Raw genomic sequence first — 23,625 nt, forward strand, 5'->3', positions numbered from 1 at the left:
TTTTTTATTGTTGTATTGTTATTTTTATTTTTATTGTCTTTTTCTTTATATTTTTGATTCAAAGTTGGTTGAATTCTTGGATAGGGAACCCCCAGATATGGAGTGCCAATTGTACATGTCTACATTTTAAATATGGCACAGTAATTATGAAAACCACTCCAGCTGAGGAAAGGGATGATTGATTTTGCTCAAGCTCAGAGAGGCGGCTGTCTGCACAATGAGTGCTATGTATATCATGCAATGCAAGGCAATGGTTTTAGTAGGGCACAGAGCATCTAACTCCAATATAATTTCCTTTAAATTGTGACATCTAGTCCAATTTCCTCAAAACTTAAGTATGTCTATCTCTATAGTAATAGCTTCCAGCTTGCACAGAGGACCAGCATGGAAGCTGCTCTTCTTACCAGGCCTCTGGGAGCTGAATTGCAAGAGGCTGCCTGGGCACAGGTGGCATATGACAGGCACAGCAATGCAGGGGCCTGTGAGATTGTTCCTGTCCCTGAAACAGCATCACAGGAGTGAACATGCAAACACTCCCTATCTTGTATTAACATCTGAACAAAGAGGCTAGGAATTAAAGATTAGCTTTGACTGGGTGCTTTGGGGTGGGAGAGATAAGAATGTTCTAATCAACTGATGTTGTTAACTAGAGCTATACGGGAATTTAAAAAAAAAGCATTCTCTGGCTTATGACTTGCACACAGAGGGTAGAGAAGTAGGCAGCGAAGAATGCAAAGTCTGAGAGACAGAATATCAGGGTTGAAGAGAAAAGTAAAGTTCATGTAAATGGTTGCATTATTTTACGGTAAAAAGATATGAACCTAATGAAAGGCCATGGCTCTGGAGAAGAACCATTTAGAAAAGAAAATAATTTACAACCATCAGTTCCTGGGACACAGAGTCTCCGCCTGGACAGTAGACAGTCTGGTGTGCAGCCTGCAGCTGTTGAGCTGTTTGGAGAAGAGAGGTTATGACAAACAATGTCTAAAGGGTTGTGGCAACTTCAGTGACATGTGTTTGTGGTTTGTAGACCACTAGACTAAGAATTAGAATTCTCATATCTAAATAAATATCTATAAAATTCACATATTCATCCAATCCAGTGGAGACCATTTCATAGCGGCATGTCCACATCTATCAGGAATTTGCTTTCTTGCCAGAGTCCTGTGAGGCTGTAATATCCAACAAGAAACTGCACAAGCTGAAATGAGAGCAGCACCTTGGTTCCCACCAAACAAATAAATCCCACACTCATTTGGGAGTTGGTTGAATGACTTGTTTTTCCCAGCCTAGAGTGATGATAGTTCTGAATCCCTAAGTGCTCACGAACACAGGTGCTAGATGCCCACTTAGCTAGTTCATACAGTGTCAGGCTGCGTGCTGCAGAACACCTTTCAAAGAAGGAACGGGGAAAATGTCGTTCCCACACACATGGGTCCAGTTCCCTGGGAGGTAATTCAAGCTAATTAAAGTCATGTAAGGGAAGGTTTCAGATAAGAGGGTTATCAGCATTTCACTGTGGGAAGGTGCAGGAAAAAGAGTTCTCACTTCACTCTGTAGGGCTGTTAAAAGGATCAAATAAAATAATGTAGTTGAAAGAATTCTTTGTCAACTATAAAACGTCATCACATCAATGTCGGGTTTCACCATTGTTACTGTTCCTAGGGACTTGCAACGTTCAGTTATTCATCTGACACATTTATTAAGAGTCTATTTTGTGCTAGGTAATATCCTGGAGATGTTGAAAAAACCTAATTTATGCCCTGGAGGCATTTAGAAAGACATATAATATAACATCATGACTCAGGCAATTTAAAGATGCCACTAAAATGTCTAGACACACCAGCGGGATAGTGAGTCATACACTGTGTACCACGGTGCATACTTGAATCTCATTCTGCTGCTTCTCCAATGTTTTCTTTGAAAAAACACCATTTTATTTGGCGACTGTGATAGCTCTCAGCTCTAACACCATGCCATCAGAAATAGAACCAGTCAGGTGGAAACATACCTTAGTGGGACTTGTTCCAAAGTTGACTTGTCATGTCTTTTGGAGTAATTCTCTCTACTTTCCCCCACCCTTTGACTCTACAGACCAACAGTAACATGTCTGGATGGTAGGATGGGGTAAGGAAGGGTGAAGGGTGTGGGGGTTGGGGTGGGGTGGGGGGTGGCAAAATCATTGCAGATCAAGGCTTTGGGTAAACTTTGTCAGCAGAGACATGAAAATCTCTGGGAACTCAAAATTTCTCATCTTTATCTATCAATCTTTAACGTTGAGACTTTGTTCCTACATGTATGTCTATATAATCATTACATTTTTAGCATCTTAGCTGATGAATTGCATCTAAGAGAGCCTGAGAAGTCATTTCTAAAGTATGTGAGAGGAATGATACCTAGCATTTTTGAGGAAGCAGAAGTATCCTGGAACCAGTCTCCAGGTGACCACTGGAAATCTGGGGCATCATTAAAACAACAGTGGAACTGGAAACACAAAGACCTGTCTTTTTCAGGTCTCAGCATTCAAATAAACAGACAGGATAAGCTTCAAGAAGCAATGCTCAGAGTGTTAACACAGATCACAGAGATCCATGGAATATGGGAATTCTGGGAAGATTTAGATGTTTCCCTCTTTCTCTCACACTTACTTTCATCGCCCCCTACCTCTGTTTGACAACTTTTCCTTCTTTCTTTTTCTTTTTTTTTTCTTTTGAGATGAAGTCTCACTCTGTCACCCAGGCTGGAGTGCAGTGGCATGATCTCAGCTCACTGCAAACTCTGCCTCTCGGGTTCACACCATTCTCCTGCCTCAGCCTCCCGAGTAGCTGGGGACTACAGGCGCCTGCCACCACGCCCACCTAATTTTTTTTTTTTTCTGGCATTTTTGGTAGAGATGGGTTTCAGTGTGTTAGCCAGGATGGTCTCGATCTCGACCTTGTGATCTGCCCACCTCGGCCTTCCAAAGTGCTGGGATTACAGGCATGAGCCACCGTGCCTGGCCTTGATAACTTTGCTAAAACCAGTGAGCCTTAGTTCCTCGCCTGCCACCTGCCTGATCACCCAAAGTCTTGAGGCCCAAGCCCACTCCCTGTTGTTGTTCTGTTTGAGCAGGGGGCGGCCAGCCATGATGGCATGACTGCAGACACAGCAGGCTCTCCCACTCATCTCTGCAGAGACCTTGGGGCTTGCTGTGATGAGGAATGTTGCTGCCTCAGCTTACTCCTCTTTGCCTGGGGAAGAATGAGTTAGTACACCCAGCAACAGCCTGTCCAACTGATCACGTGTCTTATTCCTCTGCATAACCAACCCCGCTCTCAAGTTCTGCTTCCTGCAATGACCTGACACCTGTCAGGTTGTTCCTGGGCAGGGTTTGCCTTTGAATGTTCTGTTAGTTGGTGAGGAGGTTGGGTCTCTCCTGCATCTGGGAGCGTGAAGGGGACTCTGCTTCAAGACAGGTCTGCTCTGTGTGATCATAGATAGTGGCAAGACCAGAAATGTATTATCTTATTTAATGCTCATAACAAAAAGTAGGCTGAAGTCATTCCTTCATCCAAACAAATGCTATGTGCCTGGCATTATTTATAGGACTTGGCATATGTCAGCACAAAGATCTCTGCTTGTGTAGAGCTTATATTCTAGGCAGAAGTGGAGCGATGGGGGAGAGTACAAAAACTTCTTTGTAAGAAAACTATATTTTCTGGGCCACTTCACATTATATACACCCTCCACAATTATTAATGTAGACTTTTGTTCAACAGTTGTTAAGAAGACACTATGTTTTAAGCACTATGCTGCATTGAAAATACGAAGATCAATGAGTGGCCCCATATCCTCCAGACACTGGAAGTCCAGGTGGAGAGGAGCAACTGTACACAGGTGGCAAAGTGCAGAAAGTGCTGTGACAGAGGCATCTACAAAGGGCAGAGAGACAGGGCCTCCCACATCCAGGCCTCCAGCTGCCCCTAGGCTGTCCATGTTCCCCTTCCTCCTGACTGCAGCTCCTGCAGGGCTGCCTCCTCGCCTCCCCACTCTTTTTGCTGCCCTTGAATCCACTCCTCTTGACCACCCAGCATACCCCAGCCCTGATGTGTTCCTTTGGAGTCTGACTCAGGGAAAGATATGCTAATGTAGTAAATAAATTCACTGACTATTAGGTTTTGCTTGCTCTTTCAGGTAATTTACATACATTTTAATTGGCTTTTAATGCCTTGCAACAAAGGGAGGCTGGTTTCCTTGTGGGAAGTGCCATTCTGTTAATAGTCCAGGAAGGAGAGACGACTTGTGGAGGCCAAGCTTCTACCTACTCTCCCCTTTCACTGGGGCTCACTCGCCTTTGGACCCTCCATCCTCTCAAAACAATTCTGGCATCTGGATCATCTTTTGCAGAAGTGCGTTTGGAGTTAAGACATTTTTAGGGTTCAAAACAACCTGAAAGATCTTCTAGTCCTTGAAATTTCAACTCATGATCCAGGGGCTCTTGGCAGTGTGTCCATGAACGGCCTTCAGGGAGTCTGAGGATTCCTGAAATTATCTGAAAACTTTTGTATGAACATGCTAAGTGTATTTTAACCCCTGAAGACAAGGTCTATAGTTTTCATCAGAGTCTTAAAGATCTTGGAGACCCAAAAAAAGTGGTCATCATTTTGGGTGATGTGCTTGAGCCTGCAGAGTTACGAGAGGAAGGGGAGAAGAGGAAAGGGGAAGGAGGGGAGGGAAGTGAGAAGAGGCCAGCACGGGGACTGAAACTCAAGTTTCTTTTTGCCCACACTAGTGCTCCTTCCACCTCCTCCACTGCAAGAGATCTTTAGGTCTTTGGTTCAGGAACTATCCCAGTTGCATCATAAACCTTTGCCAGGCCTGTTCACCTACTGTGAACTGGTTTATGGAAGTGGTTTTGAAGAACTAAAGGAGGTTTCTGCTCCATCAAACAGTGACAGGTGACTTTGAGCTCTGAATTTACTATCAGTCCTTACTTTAAAAAGAAAAACGTTAAGCTTTGGGGGCTTTGTATCCCTAGAGATACTGTGTGCCACTGGGCATCTGTGGAGTAAGCTGTCTGATTGCAGATAATAAGCATGATCTGTGAAGCTGTCCTTGCAAGAATTAAACTGTAGAGATATCAATTACTTGAGGGAGTCAGGCTTCACATGTTGACACTTCTGGATCCTCTTGCCCAAGGCAGAAATGCCTGGCTTGTTTTCAGATCAAAAAACGTGGGCCAGTTGTGTTATTAACACCCAGTGTAAGTCATCAGGGCAAATGACAATATACACATTCTCCTAGTCAATTGGAAGGCTAGGTCAGGAAATATTCGGCACCAGCCCAGGGAGAGGGAAAGAAACAAAATATCAGAGGTTGGAATTCCAAATGGATGCAGAAAACAGCACCATCTTTTGTTGTTGTTGTTTTTTCTGTGTACTAGACTCTGACCCATGACAAGATTGGTTTCTCCCAAACAGGGACTGCAGGAAACTAGGTTCCCAAATAGGCCCTGCAGCCTTAGATGTGATTAGAAGTTACCAGAAGTTGGGGAAAAGGAGAACAGCACTGGGATGGGAGTCAGTAGGCCTAAGCTTAAGACTTGGCATCCCCACAGAGTAGGTGGGTGACTTTGGGCCAGTCACTGCCAGCTCTATGGTTGTTTCCTTTTCTGCCAAAGAAGGATGTAGGGGGTTGGATAACCCAAAAGATCCCTCTCGGCATGAACATCCTCCTAAGTCGTTCATTCATTCTCGTCTATATGCCAGCGCTGCCTTCTAGGCTTGTGTGTGACCCTCAAGCTTACCTGAAGCTAGAAACATGGGCCAGAGCACTTCCTAGGTGCCTCTCCCACCCCAGGAATCACGAGGGTTTGGTTGGCAGCCATACTCACCAGCAGGAATACGGGCACCTCTTGCTGTAGCGGCAACAGTAAAACTGCCACTCCCGATCCAGCACTGACTCGAAGTAGCGGCTCTGGAATCCTGCCACCAGCCCATTGTTGGAGCACGTCTGGTACCTGAAGAGAAGACAACAACCCCAGGAACCTAAGGACAGTGACACATACACAGACCCCTTCCCAAGACCCCACTGCCACAGTTACACACTGTTTCTCTGACCTAGATTCCTAACAATGTGTTCCATTTTTATGCAAATAATAGTCTTTATTATATTTGTAGAGATAATATAGCCTCTCCATTAAAATGTAAGTGACTCAGAATTTTCTAACTGAACAAAATTTAGGGAACACTGCTCCTGTCGTACTTCTTTGAATATATAGTTGAATGGAAGCCTGCATAAAGGGGTGGATCTAGAAATTTACATCTAGAATTTTACAAATTCAAGATTGTATTATTCATGTCAATTAAAATAAAAGATATTAAAATTTATTTTACTGGAATTTAAAATAAAAAGACAAAGAGAAGCACAATTGTCATTTAAAATAAAAGATATTAAAATTCATTTTACTGGAATTTAAAATAAAAAGCAAAGAGAAGTACAATGAATTTCAAATAAACATTTCTTCTGCTTAAGAGTAGAGCCCTGGAAGGGGAGCATCACACACCGGATCCTGTTGTGGGGAGGTGGGGGAGGGATAGCATTCGGAGATATACCTAATGTAAATGATGAGTTAATGGGTGCAGCACACCAACATGGCACATGTATACATATGTAACAAACCTGCACGTTGTGCACATGTACCCTAGAACTTAAAGCATTAAAAAAAAAAAAAAAAGAGTAGAGCCCTGGAAATTGAGCACAAGGATGATCATTCGTTCTGCCCCTATGCAGCATGCAAAGCCCAGATGAGTGTGGTGAATGTGCCCAGGGCAGCCCAGTGGGAAAGCTGGGACCGCAGCCCAGGTTCTTGCTGCTTATCCAGGAATCTTTCTACCACCCACAAGACCATAAGCTCTACACAACCAGGGCATGTTTTGCTCAGAATTCTATTTCCAGGTGGCCAAGAAGAATCCTGGCTATGGAGGCAGTCCCTACAGAGTTGCAACAGGCCAACTGAATGCCTCAAACTCCCTCTAAAGATCCCTTTCCTATCCTAGCTGCTTAGTCCTAATTCTCCAAATATAGTAACCACTCCACTCCAGTCCACAGACCAGAAATAATTCTTGCTCTTTCATTCGACCTGTGCTGCTGCTGGTCTTCACAGCACCTTTCTAACTAAACATTGGCTTAGAATAGTACAATCATTTCTTCCTTTGTTCCATCTCTAGTATGATTTTCCCATAGCACCCAATTCCTATGGTGCCTCAGACTTGCTGCTTTTTGCTGTGATGATGAAAATGCTATTTTCTACCTGGCCACAGTGGGTTTCCACTGTTCTTGCTACTTATCCTGGAATCTTTCTACCACCCACAAGATCATAAGCTCTACACAGTCAGGGCATTTACACTGTTCTTGCAACTTATCCAGGATCTAGAATTTTACATATAGAATTTTACAAATTCAAGGTTGTATTGTTCATGTCATTTAAAATAAAAGATATTATAATTCACTTTACTGGAATTTAAAATAAAAAGAAGACAAAGAGAAGCACAATGTATTGATGAATTTCAAATAAACATTTCTTCTGCTTAAGAGCAGAGCCCTGGAAATTGAGCACAAGGGCGATCATTCGTTCTGCCCCTACACAGCATGCAAAGCCTGGATAGGTACGGTGATCCATGGCCCTTTAATGAAATCCAGTGGATATCCACCTTACAGAATGAGCTCTTTTACAAACTCTTCCAAAATAGTTCTTCAGCTACCTCTCTTTCTTTGCATTTCCCACCATCCCAGCCGTTAGTCTATCTCCTGTTACGTGTGGGCAGAGCAGGCAGTTGTCTATTGCGGCATGACCAGACAGCTGCTCGAATGTAACCCTGTATTCCATGGGAAGATAAGTTTCCAGAAAATATAATGCATAAAATAAGTACCCTCTGCTGACTGGTGAGAGAGACCTTGTTGACACACAAGTTGTAACATTATCAACAACTGGATTTCATTTATTCTTTTCTATTGCTGAGAATGAACTTGCAAATCTAACAAAATTAGATAGTAAATATATTACATGTCTGTCAGAAATCATCTGTCCTTTAAATTTATTATTTATTACTTAGTTATTCATTTATTCACCTCAGATATATGATTAAAATATGCATTCATTCATTCATTCATTCAACGTCTCATACTCTACTACTGTTCTGTATCAATCACTTTGCTATTGTGTTGTGAGAAGAATTGAGAGATGGGCTCGGTATTTGGTCAACCATGTAAATTAGCTTGAATTCCCTGTTCCCAGGACTTGTAAGAAGTTCTGGCAGACTAGAAAACTCAGCTATAGGGGCTCAATAATGCAGGTTAAGGTGTAAATTGAGACCTATGACTCTTTGATAATCTAGCCTTTTTTTTTTTGGTATGTGTGACTGTAGTTCATTATACATGTATCTAGGTTTTTAAATTTTATTTTATTTTACTTTAAGTTCCGGGATACAAGTGCAGAATATACAGGTTTATTACATAGGTATATGTGTGCCATGTGGTTTGCTGAACCTATCAACCTGTCATCTAGGTTTTAAGCCCTGTATGCCTTAGCAATTTGTCCTAATGCTCTCCCTCTCCTCACACCCCACCCACCGACTGGTCCCAGTGTGTGTTGTTCCCCTCCCTGTGTTCACGTGTTCTCATTGTTCAACTTCCACTTATGAATGAGAATGTTCACTGTTTGGTTTTCTGTTCCTGTGTTAGTTTACTGAGGATGATGGCTTCTAGCTTCATCCATGTCCCTGCAAAGGCCATGATCTTATTCCTTTTTATGGCTGCATAGTATTTCATGGTATATATGTACCACATTTACTTTATCCAGTCTATCACGGATGGGCATTTGGTTGGTTCCATGTCTTTGTTATTGCAAATAGTGCTGCAATAAACATACATGTGTATGTGTCTTTATAGTAGAATAATTTATAGTCCTTTATGTATATACCCAGTAATGGGATTGCTGGGTCAAATGGTATTTCTGGTTCTAGATCCTTGAGGAATCACCACATTGTCTTCTACAATGGTTGAACTAATTTACATTCCCACCAACAGTATAAAGCATTCCTATTTCTCCACAGCCTCGCCAGCATCTATTAGTTCTTGACTTTTTAATAAACACCATTTTGACTGGCATGAGATGGTACCTTATTGTGGTTTTGATTTGCATTTCTCTAATGATCAGAGAGGTTGAGCTTTTTTCATGTGTTTTTTGGCCACATAAATGTCTTCTTTTGAGAAGTGTCTGATCATATACTTTGTCCACTTTTTGATGGGGTTGTTTGTTCTTTTCTTGTAAATTTGTTTAATGTCCTTGTAGATTCTGGATGTTAGACCTTTGTCAGATGGGTAGTTTGCAAAAATTTTCTCCCATTCAGTAGGTTCACTCGGAAGTCTTTGCCCATGCTTATGTCCTGAATGGTATTGTCTAGGTTTTCTTCTGGGGTTTGTATGGTTTTGGGTTTTACGTTTAAGTCTTTAATCCATCGTGAGCTAATTTTTGTATAAAGTGTAAGGAAGGGGTCCAGTTTCAGTTTTCTGCATATGGCTGATGTAGCCTTCTTTATTGTACCATACCACTGCTCGCATCTCATCAGGACTACACTAGTGCCTGGCATATTTCAGCAAGCTATATGAGTGTAATGGACTAGGCTCATGATATGGTGGAAAGGTAGCTTTGGGGGCTGATCTACAAGGGTGGTCTATTCTATCCTAATTCCTAGTCATGTGGGTGAGAGGTAATTTCAATATGAAACTCTAAGAATCATAAGCAAAACTCATATGTGTCCAAAAAGAGAAGGCTGCCACAAGCTAGTGCTCTCTGTGACCTGTTCTCCTACCATCACTAAAATGCTGCCTTCATCTAAAATGAAGCCCTTTCAGAACTGAGCTGGGCTGTGGTTTCCACGGAGCCGTTGTTCCATTGTTTTGGCTTGTCTTGTCCTCTACAGGGGACAGAGCTCCCATGGGGGTAAGTTCCCCTAAGTAAAAATAAATGTAGGAAGATAAGCTGAACTGTTTCATGGAGTACCCGTTCTGAAGGCAATCCAAGTTCCACGAATTCCCCGCCGGCTGTCAGCCAAGCTGCTGACCCCAGTGCCTGTATGGGAAGTGTGTGTCACTTTCTCACACACCACCTCAGATAACTCTGCCCTGTGAAGATTATTTGGACCCTACAGGCTCAGAGCCTAAGAACATATGGTGAAAGTGAGATAACCAAACATAACCCTCCTCCTCCAGCTTTGGTTTGATTGCCTTCACATTTTGGTAGAGGGAGCCTGTGCAGGAGTTTGGTATGTGAAAGCATTCCTCCCAGAGCCGGATCTTTGTAGGGGTACCTTTTCACACTGTGGGGAGCAGAGAGTAGAGTGGCTAAGAGCACTGGTTATGCTGTTGGACGGCTTCACTGTTTCTTAGCTGTGTTGCCTGGGCAGGCTTCATGCCCTCTAATAGCCTCAGTTTCCTCATCTGTAAAATGGGCATAATAATAGCACATGTGTATTAAAGTTATTTTGAAGGCCAAATAAGACAATGCATGTAAAATTCCTGGGATTAATACATTGTTTATGAGTGTTGTTATACTTACATTTAGTCTGCACAGTCATTATGAGTCTACTTTGTAAATGCTGTCCCTTGGCCCCCCTGTGTCTGATCAGTGAAACACTGGTGGATTCATAGGCCCTCTTTGAGCTGCTGTTTCCCTAAAACAAAGCTCAATGAGGTTGGATGTCTTAGCCACCCACTTTGGAGCACAAGTACTTTAGTATGCCTTACCACCCCCCGGAAGTACTATTCCGTGCAGTGTCTGACATTGTTGTCCAGCAAATGTTTAATAGAAGAACGAGGGACCGAATGAGCGACCCAGCTATCTCCCATTATTGGAGGCAGAATTGACTTTTAAGAGTTCATCACTCAATTCCATTAAGGGCTCTGAAACTCCCTCCAAGTAGTTTCCATGGATTTTGGGTGGGCGATCCCTTTTCTTGCTTCCATCTTCTACCTACAGCTCAATGATGAGGGGACAAAAATAAATATAGCTTTGGGCATTCCTCTCCTCCATTCCTCTCATTTTCACTTTTAACAAAGCTGCTTATTTAACAGGACTCACCTAAACACTGGTCATATCTGCAGGATTACAAACACAGAGCTAGGTGAGAAGAGAGGCAACTTCTAAATGGAACAGGACAAGGGGAGCTGGAAGGGACTGCATTGCTAAAGTTACTCAAACTCAATTTAAAAAGAGATCGGTAGCAGTCAAATGACTAATGCTCTGACTCACTTCACAGCATCTGGTTGTTGCTTCTGAATGGCCTGGAGAACAGAGCAGTGGTTCAATGCTTTGTTCTGCTTGGAGGGAAACTACTTGGAGGGAATTTCAGGCCCCTTCATGGATTTGAGTGAGGAGTTTCTAAAAGTCACCAAGACAATGACAAATTTCCTGGTGAATTGTATGACATGACCCCAGCTCTAAGGAAATATTCTTATTTCCTTAGAGCAAGAGGGCACTGGTACCTTACTTACAAGACTCTCCTTCCTGTCTGAGAAGACATACTTCTTTCTTTTCCTACTGCCTCTTTGAAGGCTGAGGCTCAGTTTCAGTTTCAGAAACTAGAGCATTGTTAGCCCTGCTCCATCTGACACTGCTCAAATTTTCTAGAAGGAAAGTCACAAGGTGATTACTACTCCTCTGAAAACACATTTGTGAACCTATTCTGAGAAAGTGGACTTTCTGAAAATGATTGATCTCAGGGCCATCACCCTGAAAGCTAAAACGGAAGACCTTCTCCTGTATCTCCAATAGTAAAACATAAAAGCAGTGGGGTGCAGGGGAAAGAACCCTTGTTGAGGAATCAGCAGACATGAGTTCTGGTTGTAGCCTTGACTTTAACATGCTTTGTGGGGTCTCACCTAAGGCACTATGTGGAGTCAGTGATAATGCCTATAAAACTCTTGGCCAAGATACTACTGGAAGAGTCAGGACCCAAACTTAGATTCATTTGAGGAAAAAGCTCATGTTCATGAGCTTTCAAGGAACACAAAAAATCTCTTCAAGATGGTCCCACAGCTCTGATTGGTGTGCTGGACAGGACTTCTTCTTCTTGTCTGCATTCTTTACCAAGTCCAAAGCTATTGGACAGGCAGAATTCCACAGCATCTGTAAGGTGTGTGAGTGTCTGGTTTTGTTGGTGAACCCCTCTATACAATTTTAGAAGTTGGACTTGCTAAGAAGTTTGGACTTTAGGTGGTGTGGGGTTGAGTCAAGTGAGGAACAGGGTAAAAGGAAGCAGCACCATTTTGGTCAAAAGCTCTCAAAATTCCATTAAAGAGTTAATAGATGGGCTAGTTATGCTGGTCTTTTTCTTCCCAGCTTCACAGACACATAGGTGTTTCAAGGGCTGTTAGCCAGTTTCCAACCCCACTGCAGAGATGGACTATGAGAAGTTTTGCCCATGATCTAGACCACTGGCTCACTCCATGTGGCAGAGCATCCTTAACACCCTTAAATTTCTTCCCTGCCCCAAAGGTGGATGAGGTCTTAAGTAATACCAAAAGAGTTTCTTTCTTAAATGCTCATCATCACTGGCCATCAGAGAAATGCAAATCAAAACCACAATGAGATACCATCTCACACCAGTTAGAATGGCAATCATTAAAAAGTCAGGAAACAACAGGTGCTGGAGAGGATGTGGAGAAATAGGAACACTTTTACACTGTTGGTGGGATTGTAAACTAGTTCAACCATTATGGAAAACAGTATGGCGATTCCTCAAGGATCTAGAACTAGAAGTACCATATGACCCAGCCATCCCATTACTGGGTATATACCCAAAGGATTATAAATCATGCTGCTATAAAGACACATGCACATGTATGTTTATTGCAGCACTATTCACAATAGCAAAGACTTGGAATCAACCCAAATGTCCATCAGTGACAGACTGGATTAAGAAAATGTGGCACATATACACCATGAAATACTATGCAGCCATAAAAAAGGATGAGTTTGTGTCCTTTGTAGGGACATGGATGCAGCTGGAAACCATCATTCTCAGCAGACTATCGCAAGAACAGAAAACCAAACACAGCATGTTCTCACTTATAGGTGAGAACTGAACAATGAGATCACTTGGACTCGGGAAGGGGAACATCACACACCGAGGCCTATCACGGGGAGGGGAGAGCGGGGAGGGATTGCATTGGGAGTTATACCTGATGTAAATGACGAGTTGATGGGTGCTGATGAGTTGATGGGTGCAGCACACCAACATGGCACAAGTATACATATGTAACAAACCTGCACGTTATGCACATGTACCCTAGAACTTAAAGTATAATAAAAAATAAATAAATAAATAAATAATTTCTTTCTTTTAGAGTAAAGCTTTAATTTTTGTTAATTCTATTTTCACCAAAATAATTCTTTGAGTTGCTAGCAAGCATTTATAACAGGTCCCACAGAACTTTAGAATGTTCATTAAGTCTTTCAGCAATATTCATTAGAACTCACTCTATACCTGATGCTGCACTTGGTCTGGAATCTCTTCAGAAGACTGGTACTGATAAGTAGACACTATGACATTGGACAGGCAGAATTAACAGACACTGGTACTGATAAGTAGACACTATGATAATACAGATACTGGAAAGAAGTAGACTGGTCCCAAAGACAGAGGAGCAGAGAAATAGGAGAGTGGGTGGGGATGGTGGAACAGTGAAGTGGCAAGGGACAGAGATAAACCCAGCTGGGGGCAAGTTTGCCCAGTAAAAGAAGCCTTTAAAGTTCTGGATTTCTCTGCTAATACCAAACAGAATTGTTCCATGACCCATCTCTCCCCTTCTGCTGATATTTATACCTATTTCTGTAAAACTAGGATGACAGTTCTTAACTTGACAGTATTACACGAAAAGTAAAGTGATGCTATATGTCAAGTGTGTAGCACAGAACCTGGCACAACATATATACTTGAAAGGCAGGGGAAATCATAGTTAGTACTCCTATGATAATAAAAATATCTGTAATTTAATAGAAAGACAGGCTACATCCTAGTCTCCAGTCACTTTCAGTAAATATTGGAGCCTGTGTTAGAAATTGTCAGGATTGAACTTCTCCAACTGGACACTGAGAGGAGCCTCAGAAAGCACATATCAGAGCACAAAAGACAATACCAAGCCTCTCCTCCTTCAAAGAGTCTTCCTTTCTTGACAATTCCAAATCACACTAACTCTCCTTCCTCATGACATGTTGATATCACCATCACACATTTCACCTAACACATACTGTCACTGAGTAGCCTCGGTGCAGGGCTGAGGGCTGTCAAGTTTTTGAAGGCAAACACTGCACCATTTCCTGCTCATCCTCCTGCCACCATGGTGGGGATATGAACAGTCTCTTTAAACAGTGTTAAGTTGCACACATTCTGCTCTCTTCCTGCCTGCATCTGGGTAAGAGTTCTGCTGTCGTCTCCATGTCTGGGTTTTCAGTCTGCTAGTCTCTCTACAAGGTTTTAACACAGTGAAGCAGAAATGACCTGGAGAAGAGCATCTCTGGATAGAAAGACCTAGCACAGGACAGAGTGAGACCGCCTCCCAAAATACAAATTCCTCAGTCTTTTTTGGAAAAGTACATCCAGGAGAGGCTACCCGTAAGGCCTCTGAGAAGATCTAGATTACCTTGTGAGATGCATTTATGTCCTGAGAGCAATTTCAGGTCATGCAGGGATTGCATGAGTTATGTTAGCATCACAATAAATTTGATGTGAGTTTATGAATATCAATTACAATATTTTTAACCAAGAGATCTAATGCTATCTCCGTGTCTATTAAAATGTAATAAATATTCAAGACACTCATAATGTACACATAATATTTATAGATTGTGATTAAATTATATGTTCCGAAAGCAAAACGATATATTTCAGAGGCTCTGTAATCTAGCAATTTGATTTTCAACTCCAGCTTCATAATTTACCAACTGTGTGATATTTGTCTCCATGAGTCTCAGTTTCCAGAGTAGTCATGAAAAGTAATAATAAATAACTTTTATCAAGGGCTTGCAATGTGCCAGGCATTGTGCTTAGCACTAAGCGTGCATTAATTATTTTAATTATCAAAACAATCCTATAAAATGGGCTCAAATAATGAGCTTCTCACCACGATCACCATTTTATGTATAAGGAAACTCACATTTACAGAGGATAAGTAATTCCCCTAAGGACACACGTTAATATACATATATTATCTTATTTAATTCTCAGAACAGTTCTAGGGAGGTGTGTTTTAGATGTGAAAGCTGAGGATTTGAGAGCTGAGATGACTTGAGTAAAGGTAATAGTGGGGTTAGTGGGGCTGCATTTTGAGAATTGTTCTGTCTGACTCTAAACTTCATCAACTTTTCAATATTTCAAGATACCTCAAAGAAACACACACACACACACACACATGATATCTTAACTCTGCAGAAATCTCTTATTGATTAGGAAGATTGTGTCCTGCAGTTTCCCAGACAGAAGCAAATCCCCTCCTGGGAGGAGGGAGCTTTTGCCATCCTTACAAGAACAGCCAACAGCCATTTGTGCAGAGCTCAAGTTCCCCCAGACAATTGATTCCCAGCACTTAGGAGAGTGACCTAGATGGAAAGTTGGCAAGAATCCTAGATCTGTCATAACCCTATTCTCCCACACTCAGCCTTCTTGCCCTCAGAAGTCATCCTTATGTGGATTTCATATCTTTTTTAGATCAGCATTCACTATGGCTTTATCTAGGAACAAAAATAACATCAGCATTTCATATCACCCACAGCACTGTGGAATCAGGCTGGCTGGCTCAGGTCCTTCCTCTGCCATCTGCTAACCATGCAAGGGCAACCTCCTCATATGAAAAACACCTGGCTTCCAATATTGATGCCAAGATCAAACAATATTAGATTTTGAGTAACTCACGGGCGTAGACTGTATGTTCTTCATCTCCATCTTCCTGGGGCCTGGCAAAGTTTGTGCTAATAAGCATTTGGTAGTGAATGAATAAACAAATGAACATATAAATGAGGAATACTCTATAAATCATAAATCACCATGCAGATCAGGGTTAGGGCCATAGAACCTATACTTATGTAAAGTTATGGATTTCTCTCCTAATTCCAAACAGAATTGCTCCATGACCCATCTCTCCCCTTCTGCTGATATTTATATCTGCTTCTGTAAAACGAGGATGACAGTTCCTAACCTGACAGCAATGTTTTTATTGTTTTTATTCAGTTTTTAATCGCTTCAGTCTCATGGCCTTTATTCCTATTCTATGAGGCAAGGAGATTTCTCTAGATTGTGTGCAAGACCCCTCCAGGGCTGGGATTCCAGGATTCTGGTGTACTATGTTTGTACTGCATTCTTATGTTTATTTTTTTAATTTTATTTTGAAGTAATTTTAGATTTACAGAATGCTTTTAAAGACAACACATAAAATTCATGTATACTCTTCACCCAGGTTCCTCTAATGTTAATTTTCATAACTCTGGAGTGTCTAGAAATGCTAAGAAATTAACCCTGGTATAACACCAAACTCCAGAATTTGGATTTCATCAGTTGTTCCACAAATGTCAAACCAGGATAGGTTACTGTACAGCATTTAGTCCTTATGGCTTTTGAAATAAAGAGTTTACTATTCAGTTTTTGAAACTGATCGAGACCTTAAGATTACCGAGAGAACGAAAATCTGATAAAAACTTCATTCTGCAGTGGCAAAATGTGTCAGCCACCCTCTGTGCTATCCTTAAGAAATCTTGAAAGACCATCCTGCCTGTTGGTAAATGCAATAAATCAAGATGAGATGTGAACAATACAGTTGAAACCCCTACTATGGACTGGACACTGGAATATTGGGAATCAAAGGCATAAGCAAAATGGTTCCCCTGTGGGAAAATCTGCAGGCCTCTTTGCTGAGGGCCGTTGGGACACTGGCTGGGGTTTGGACTGCTGATTTAGTCTTTCACTGCGTATGTACTGAGGGCCTGTTATGTACCAACACTCTTCTAGGCACTGGGGATACAGTGGTGAATAAGACAAAGACCCTGTGTTCATGAAGCTCGTATTTTGGTGAGGGAGACAAAACAAGAAACAAATGCCAATCAGGCAGTGACAAGGGCATTGTAGGAAACAAAGCAGGCTGAGGGAGTGGAGACAGCGAGATGCGTGGGGAGAGGAGGTGGTCTTGGAAAGCATCCCCGAGGAAGTGGGCGCTGTGAGTACTCAATACTCAGAACCATGACTCAGGACGATGGCCCTGCACTACACTGAGGCTTGGTCTTGCTTAGATTAAGGAAACAGTCCGACCATGGAAAACGAAGTTCCCACCCAACCTATCCACCTTCAAATGCACCTTGATGCTTCCATAGCCCTGTTGCATAGATTCCTTTCTCCTCTTCTCCAGTCTGCGGCTTGTCATTGGTGAATTCATAAACTCAGCTCTAACACAAACTCTCACTCCAAAACATCTCCTTGGGATTCCTTGAAGCCCGGGGTAAAAAGTAGATGCCAATAAATGGAACACTTTTCCTCTGAACTCAGAGTCCGTGGAAAGCTGGCTTGCCCAACATAAGCCACATCAATTCCAGATTCACTAAACTTTTACTAACTGTCCATGGTGTGTTAGGCATTTGTTTTAGACTTCAACTTGCTTTAGAGTTTTCTTATACTTTATCCTACAAGTATCATAGTAACGCAAGTAACAGCTTGTGAGGTGGGAGTCACACCTTCCTTTTTCCTTCTTCCCTCCCTTCCTTCTTTCCTTCCTTCCTTCTTTCCTTCCTTCCTTCTTCCTTCTTTCCTTCCTTCCTTCCTTCCTTCCTTCCTTCCTTCCCCTTCCTTCCTTCCCCTTCCTTCCTTCCTTTCTTCCTTCCTTCCATCCTCCCTCCCTCCCTCCCTTTCTTTTCCTTTCCTTTCTTTTCTTTTCTTGTCTTGTCTTGTCTTTGCTTCTCTCTTTCTTTTCTGCCAGAATGAGGTACCGAATGCCACAGATACCAGCAGGAGCTGTGAATCCAGGTTTCCTCCATCCAAGCCCAGGGCTCCTTCCACTACACAGTAGCTCAATCTCACTAGAAAATTTTGGCTTCATTTTATTCCACACAGGACCCAGTGCCCTACAGCCTGTGCTGACCCAAGTTAGAGCAGATTCCCTGAGAACAACCTAGGCATGCCCTGGGATGGCGAGATACCACTCCTGGGGACCCAGATAAGGCCTCCTGGCAGTTGTTAGTGCCAGAGACCAGCATCCACACTTCAGAAGCTGACATCTGAAGAGTTGGTTTTCAACAGAGAAACTGTGATCAATGGCAGCACCACAGACCACTCAGCTATGATGGCAGCACCTTTTAAAGATGGCACTTTGATTAGAAAGGTTTTCTTTTTAGCAGATCCTGTGTGCTACTGTCAAGCCTATGTTTGAGACTCCTCCCCTCTTTTAAAATAAACCTGAAAGCTAATTTACACAAGGCAGCCAAATTGCACAAAAGCATCAAAAACTGTTCCCTGAGAACAGACTAAGCCTGTAGCCAATGTGAAGATGTAATTGCTCCCCAGCCCATAAGCAATTTCTTTCCTTTCAGATTTTTCACTGAGACTGGAGCCTGAACTCAAAGGCATAATAATTTTTAAAAGTGCTTCCAGGGTAATTGGTGTCAGTCCTGGGGCAGCTGGATCTTATTGTAAAGAAGCTGTTTTGCATGTTTGTGAGTTTTCAACCCTGTGATTAGTAGAGGGGGAGAAGGAGGCAACAGAGGGTGGAAGGAGGAAAGGAAACCAAAATTACTAGACACTGCACACCCAAAAATGCTGAGGAAGAGGAGGTGGAAGAGACATCTTGCCTGTCCGCTTTTCTCTCGACTCCCATGGGCCAAATAAAATCATGTTATTTCACCTTCTTTCTCTTTTGCTTTTCTTCAAATAGTTTGGGAGTTCACGACAAACCAGTCACAGTTGGCAAGTTTAAAACTAAACATCATTTGGCTTCTCTCTCTAGCACGGATGAACACAGAGATCAACAGAATGCAAGAAAAAGCCAAGAGCATTTTCAGGGGTGAGCCAGAGCTCTGTGGAGCCTTCAGAGATCATGCAGCCTGACTGCTTATTTTCCAAATGAGGCGGGAGCCTGGAGGGCTGAGCGTCTGGGCCAAGGTCACACCACAAGTCATTAGAACCAGGCTCCAGACCCAGGCCTTCTGACTCAGAGCCCAGGGCTCTTCCTCTAGGGCTTGGGGAACCATTGCTGAGTGCTGCTTGACTGTGGCTCTAAAAAGAGCTGTTAGAAAGGAGTCTCGCTCATGGGATGGTGCTCCTGAGAGATGAAGACTGGAGGGACAGTTGTAATTAGGTCATTGCCATGCTCCACGTTAGGCAGTGGGCCTGGCTGTGAGGAGTCATGGAGACTACAATCAAGGCGAGCCAGGTCTCTGAATCAGCATTTGTCAGAAGGGGTTTTGAATAACTAAATCTGCTCACCAGAGGCCATGGGGGTGGATGAGGATGGCCCATAAAGGCTGTCCAAGCAGCCTCCACAGCCCCAGTGCCCTCACCTGCTGCTGCCTGTGTGAGTCCTCTCTCCAACCCTTCTTCAGGCCGGCTGACCCCCTCCACAGTCCTGGTAACCAAGTAGGGCTTATCCCTCCGGGACTGGGCTTCTGCTGGGATCTTGCAGGTCCCCACCCACTCCAGGAGGAAGAACTGCCCTGAGTCTGGTCCAGTGGCACTGGCTCTGCTGACAGCGTCAGCTGTCGGGTGGGAGCCCACGCTGTGTGGAGGCAGCAGCCTCTCAGGAGCCCATCACTGTGGCAAAGCACAAACTCTTTGAAGCAAGACTCTCTGGATCCAAACCCCAGCTTTCTAGTCGAGGAAATACCTGATCTCTAGACTGCAATTTGTCTACCTATAAATGGCATATACACTTGTTTTGAGCATTACATGAGATGATCCACGTAAAGCACTTAGTATGGAGCCTGCTCAGAGTAAGCACTCAATAAATGGTAGCTGTTGTTATTACATAGAGGCCTGCACTCTTGCCTGGTTCCTCCACCCATCAGTGTTTCTTGCTTTTGGATTTCCCATCATCACCTCTCTACTGGTTGTGTTCCCCAGGGTTCTGTGCTTTTTCTTTTTTCTATTTTTTTTTTTGAGACAGGGTCTTGCTCTGTTACCCAGTGGAGAATACAGTGGCATGAGCATGGCTCACTGCAGCCTCGACTCTCTGGGCTCAAGTGATCTTCCTGCCTTAGCCTCCTGAGTAGCTGGGACCACAGGCTGTGTATAACTACACTGGGCTTTTTTTTTTTTTTTTTTTTTTTTTTTCTGTAGAGATGGGGTCTGGCTATGTTGCCTAGGCTGGTCTCGAACTCTGATCTCAAGTGATCCTCCCTCCCCAGCCTCCCAAAGTGCTTGGGATTACAGGCGTGGGCCACCATACCTGGCCAGGTTTTGTGCTTGACCCCTTCCAGCTCCACTACACTAAGTACTTGTTGCCACGCATTTGGGTTGCTCTACAGATAGCACAGGCAGCAGCCCTCCAGGTGGGCTTCCTCCTCCCTGGACCACCTCTTCCATTCTCTCCTCCAAACCTCTTACAGTGCTGGCTCCATCAAGGCTGTTGTCAATAATCAGCCTAGCAGTTAATGGCTACTAGGATGAGCTCCTGACCAAGCACCTGGGCTGAGACCCAGCTGAGACAATCACACCCCACAAAAAAGTACAAGCTCGAACAAGTTCCATGTTACTGCCTAGGGCAGAAAACAGTCAGGGGAAGACAGCACCTCTCTCTAAAACCCTTTAGTAAACTATTTTCCAGCAATAAAAGCCACTTTAAATTCAGGCAGAGAGAAGGACCTCAGTACTCATAATTGAGAGAGCACATGTAATCAAGGCAGTAGACAGCTATTTAATTTCACTTTCCTTTGCCTAAATTTCCTCGTCCCCTCTTTCCCATTCACTTGCTCTAAATCAATATTTCTCAAACCCTCTGTGCTGAGAGATCAATTGTTTATTTTTCTTGTTCCCAGACTACTGTGGGCCCATACTTTTGTAAAATGGTAAAAATAAATTGCTAAAAAAGAAAAATGCCATTCCGATGGCATAGCAAGTTTAAATTGCTATAAAGTTTCTTACTGTCAGTTTCTGTACATATCTTTTGGTAGTCTGGTAAGCAAGCTTCTTGCAGACCTACACCAGTCCCTGGCCCCAACTGAGAGTAGGTAGAACAGCTTCTGGAAGGAACAGAGCCACAGAGGAGTCTATCTCCCACAGACACTCCTCATCCCAGGTTTTTGTCCTGTAATGTAGTCTGCTCAGCAGCAGCCCTGCTCCACCCGGAGCATGCAGTGGTGAGGTTTGGGCTGGGATTTGCCCAGAGTTTGGTTACTGATATTCCTTGAGAGTCTAGCAGCCCCCAGGAGGAGGGATATGCAGAGATGTTCCCAGACCCAGTGCAGTGCAGCCACTGGCCCTTACCATTCCATGCCAGCCCTGTTGATCTCCTCCCACCAGCACTCCGTGGGTTCCCCGAGGCTCTGTGGCGTGGGCATGCAGGCGTAGTTCCATTGTCTGTCAGAACCTTCCTTCTTGCTGAAGATGCTCCTCACGGCCACTATCACCTGCCCCTGGGGACACTGGTAGCTGAAGCCCTGCCGGTTCAGATTCACCCACCCATCATCGCTGTAGTCATGATATTGCTGGTATGGGTACCCATAATCGCCATACTGGCCCCAGGCCATGGTGACTAGGGGCAGAAGCACCCAGAGAAGACTGAGGTCCATGCTGCCTGGGATTTTGGCAAACAATGTCACTCTAAGATTGCTGGTCTGACGGTTTTATATAGCTGCTGCTGACATGTGGCTTCCAGATGTGGGTGAGAAGGATCCAACTGCAGTGTGTCATCGCTTAAGCAAAACTTTTCCATGCTGAGATGTCAGCCATAAGGACATTCAGCTTGTTTTAAGGTGGAATTCTAGGAATATACCAATAGCATGTAAGTCTAAGAAGCTCCCCGGAGAAAGAATGACTTTGTAGGTAGATTATAAAAGCCAACTGCCGTATCCCCCTATAGAAACATTCAGTTGAAAAACACTGATCAGCAGCATATTTGTTCCTCACCTTTTAGCACCTCATCCCTTTCTGTCCTACCCTACCCGCTAGTAGCAAACCCCTGTATTTGTTCTCCAAACTAGCCTTCCGGGACCACACAACCAGACAGTGATTTCAAAACACCGAAATCATAGACTGAAGGAACAGAGCCATCTAGATTTCTGTAAGCCTGAATGCCTGTTTTTTTTTTTTTTTTAAGTTGTCAGTCCAACACTTTTTAACCCTTGAGTATAAGCATGGATATACCAGTTTGCAGGGCTACTCTGAGAACTCATAAGTTGCATCAGGAAGTACTATAGGCCCATGGGGAGATAAGTTGGATACAATTTCTACATTTAAGCTTCTACCATGCTGCTGAAATTGGACCCAGTCAGGTCTAGAAACTGTGCTCTGCTCTCAAAAATGTAATGGGTCTAATCTAAATAAACCCCCTTTTTATCCTTTGGTATTTTTGCCCTCACATTGAATTTTCTTTTCATTGAGTTATAATTCACATATAATTAATTCACCTTTTGAAATACTTAGTGTACAGTAATATAGGCAGCACGCTAATCAAGACTTAGAACAGTTCTATCAATCCAAAACATCCCCTCATATCTCTTTTGTAGTCAAATCTTCCCAAACACCCAGCTCTTGGTAACCACTGATTTACTTTCTGTCTCCATAGTTTTGCCTTGTCCAGAATCTCAAATAAATGGAATCATACTACATGTAGTCATTCATGTCCACCTCTCACTTAACATAATGATTTGGCCGGGGGCGGTGGCTCAAGCCTGTAATCCAGCACTTTGGGAGGCCGAGACGGGCGGATCACGAGGTCAGGAGATTGAGACCATCCTGGCTAACACGGTGAAACCCCGTCTCTACTAAAAAAAAATACAAAAAACTAGCCGGGCGAGGTGGCGGGCGCCTGTAGTCCCAGCTACTCGGGAGGCTGAGGCAGGAGAATGGTGTAAACCCAGGAGGCAGAGCTTACAGTGAGCTGAGATCTGGCCACTGCACTCCAGCCTGGGCGACAGAGCTAGACTCCGTCTCAAAAAAACAAAACAAACAAAAAAACATAATGCTTTAAAGATTCATTCGTTTTAAAATTCAACATCTTGTTGTATGTGTTGGTATTTTGTTTCTTGTTATTGTTGAGTAACATCCCATAGCATGGATGTACCACAGATTCTTTATACATTTAGCAGTTGAAAGACATTTGGGTTGTTTCCAGTTTTTGAAAATTCATTATATTTTATATAATGAATTACATAAAATTAATTATAAATAAAGTTGATATAAACATCTATGTATAGGTTTTTGTGTGAACAAACTTTTATTTCATTTGGGTCAGTACCTAGGAGTGGGATTGCTGGATCAGAAGGTAATGTATGTTTAACTTTAAAAGAAACTGCCTAGCTGATTTCCAAAGTGGTGATACCATTGTCCACCACTACCAGAAAATTACCATTAAAAAATTAGCTATTCAAATAGGTTTGTAGTGATATTTCAGTGT

General features: G+C 43.0%; 1 protein-coding gene across 1 annotated transcript in view; it reads right to left on the bottom strand.

The window, feature by feature from the left end:
- Positions 1 to 21,845, bottom strand: part of DPT (dermatopontin) — a 34,190-nt gene extending 12,345 nt beyond the window's left edge. Inside the window, exons 1-2 of the mRNA XM_033197203.1 lie at positions 21,495 to 21,845; positions 5,873 to 5,998 (exon numbers count right to left, since the gene is read on the bottom strand). Of these exons, the coding sequence (XP_033053094.1) occupies positions 5,873 to 5,998; positions 21,495 to 21,799 (431 nt within the window). The 5' untranslated portion in view covers positions 21,800 to 21,845. The remainder of the gene's footprint in view (positions 1 to 5,872; positions 5,999 to 21,494) is intronic.
- Positions 21,846 to 23,625: the final 1,780 nt, after the last annotated feature.

Source organism: Trachypithecus francoisi, unplaced genomic scaffold (genome assembly GCF_009764315.1).
Source record: "Trachypithecus francoisi isolate TF-2019V2 unplaced genomic scaffold, Tfra_2.0 Lachesis_group5, whole genome shotgun sequence".
Classification (NCBI taxonomy): Eukaryota; Metazoa; Chordata; class Mammalia; order Primates; family Cercopithecidae; genus Trachypithecus; species Trachypithecus francoisi.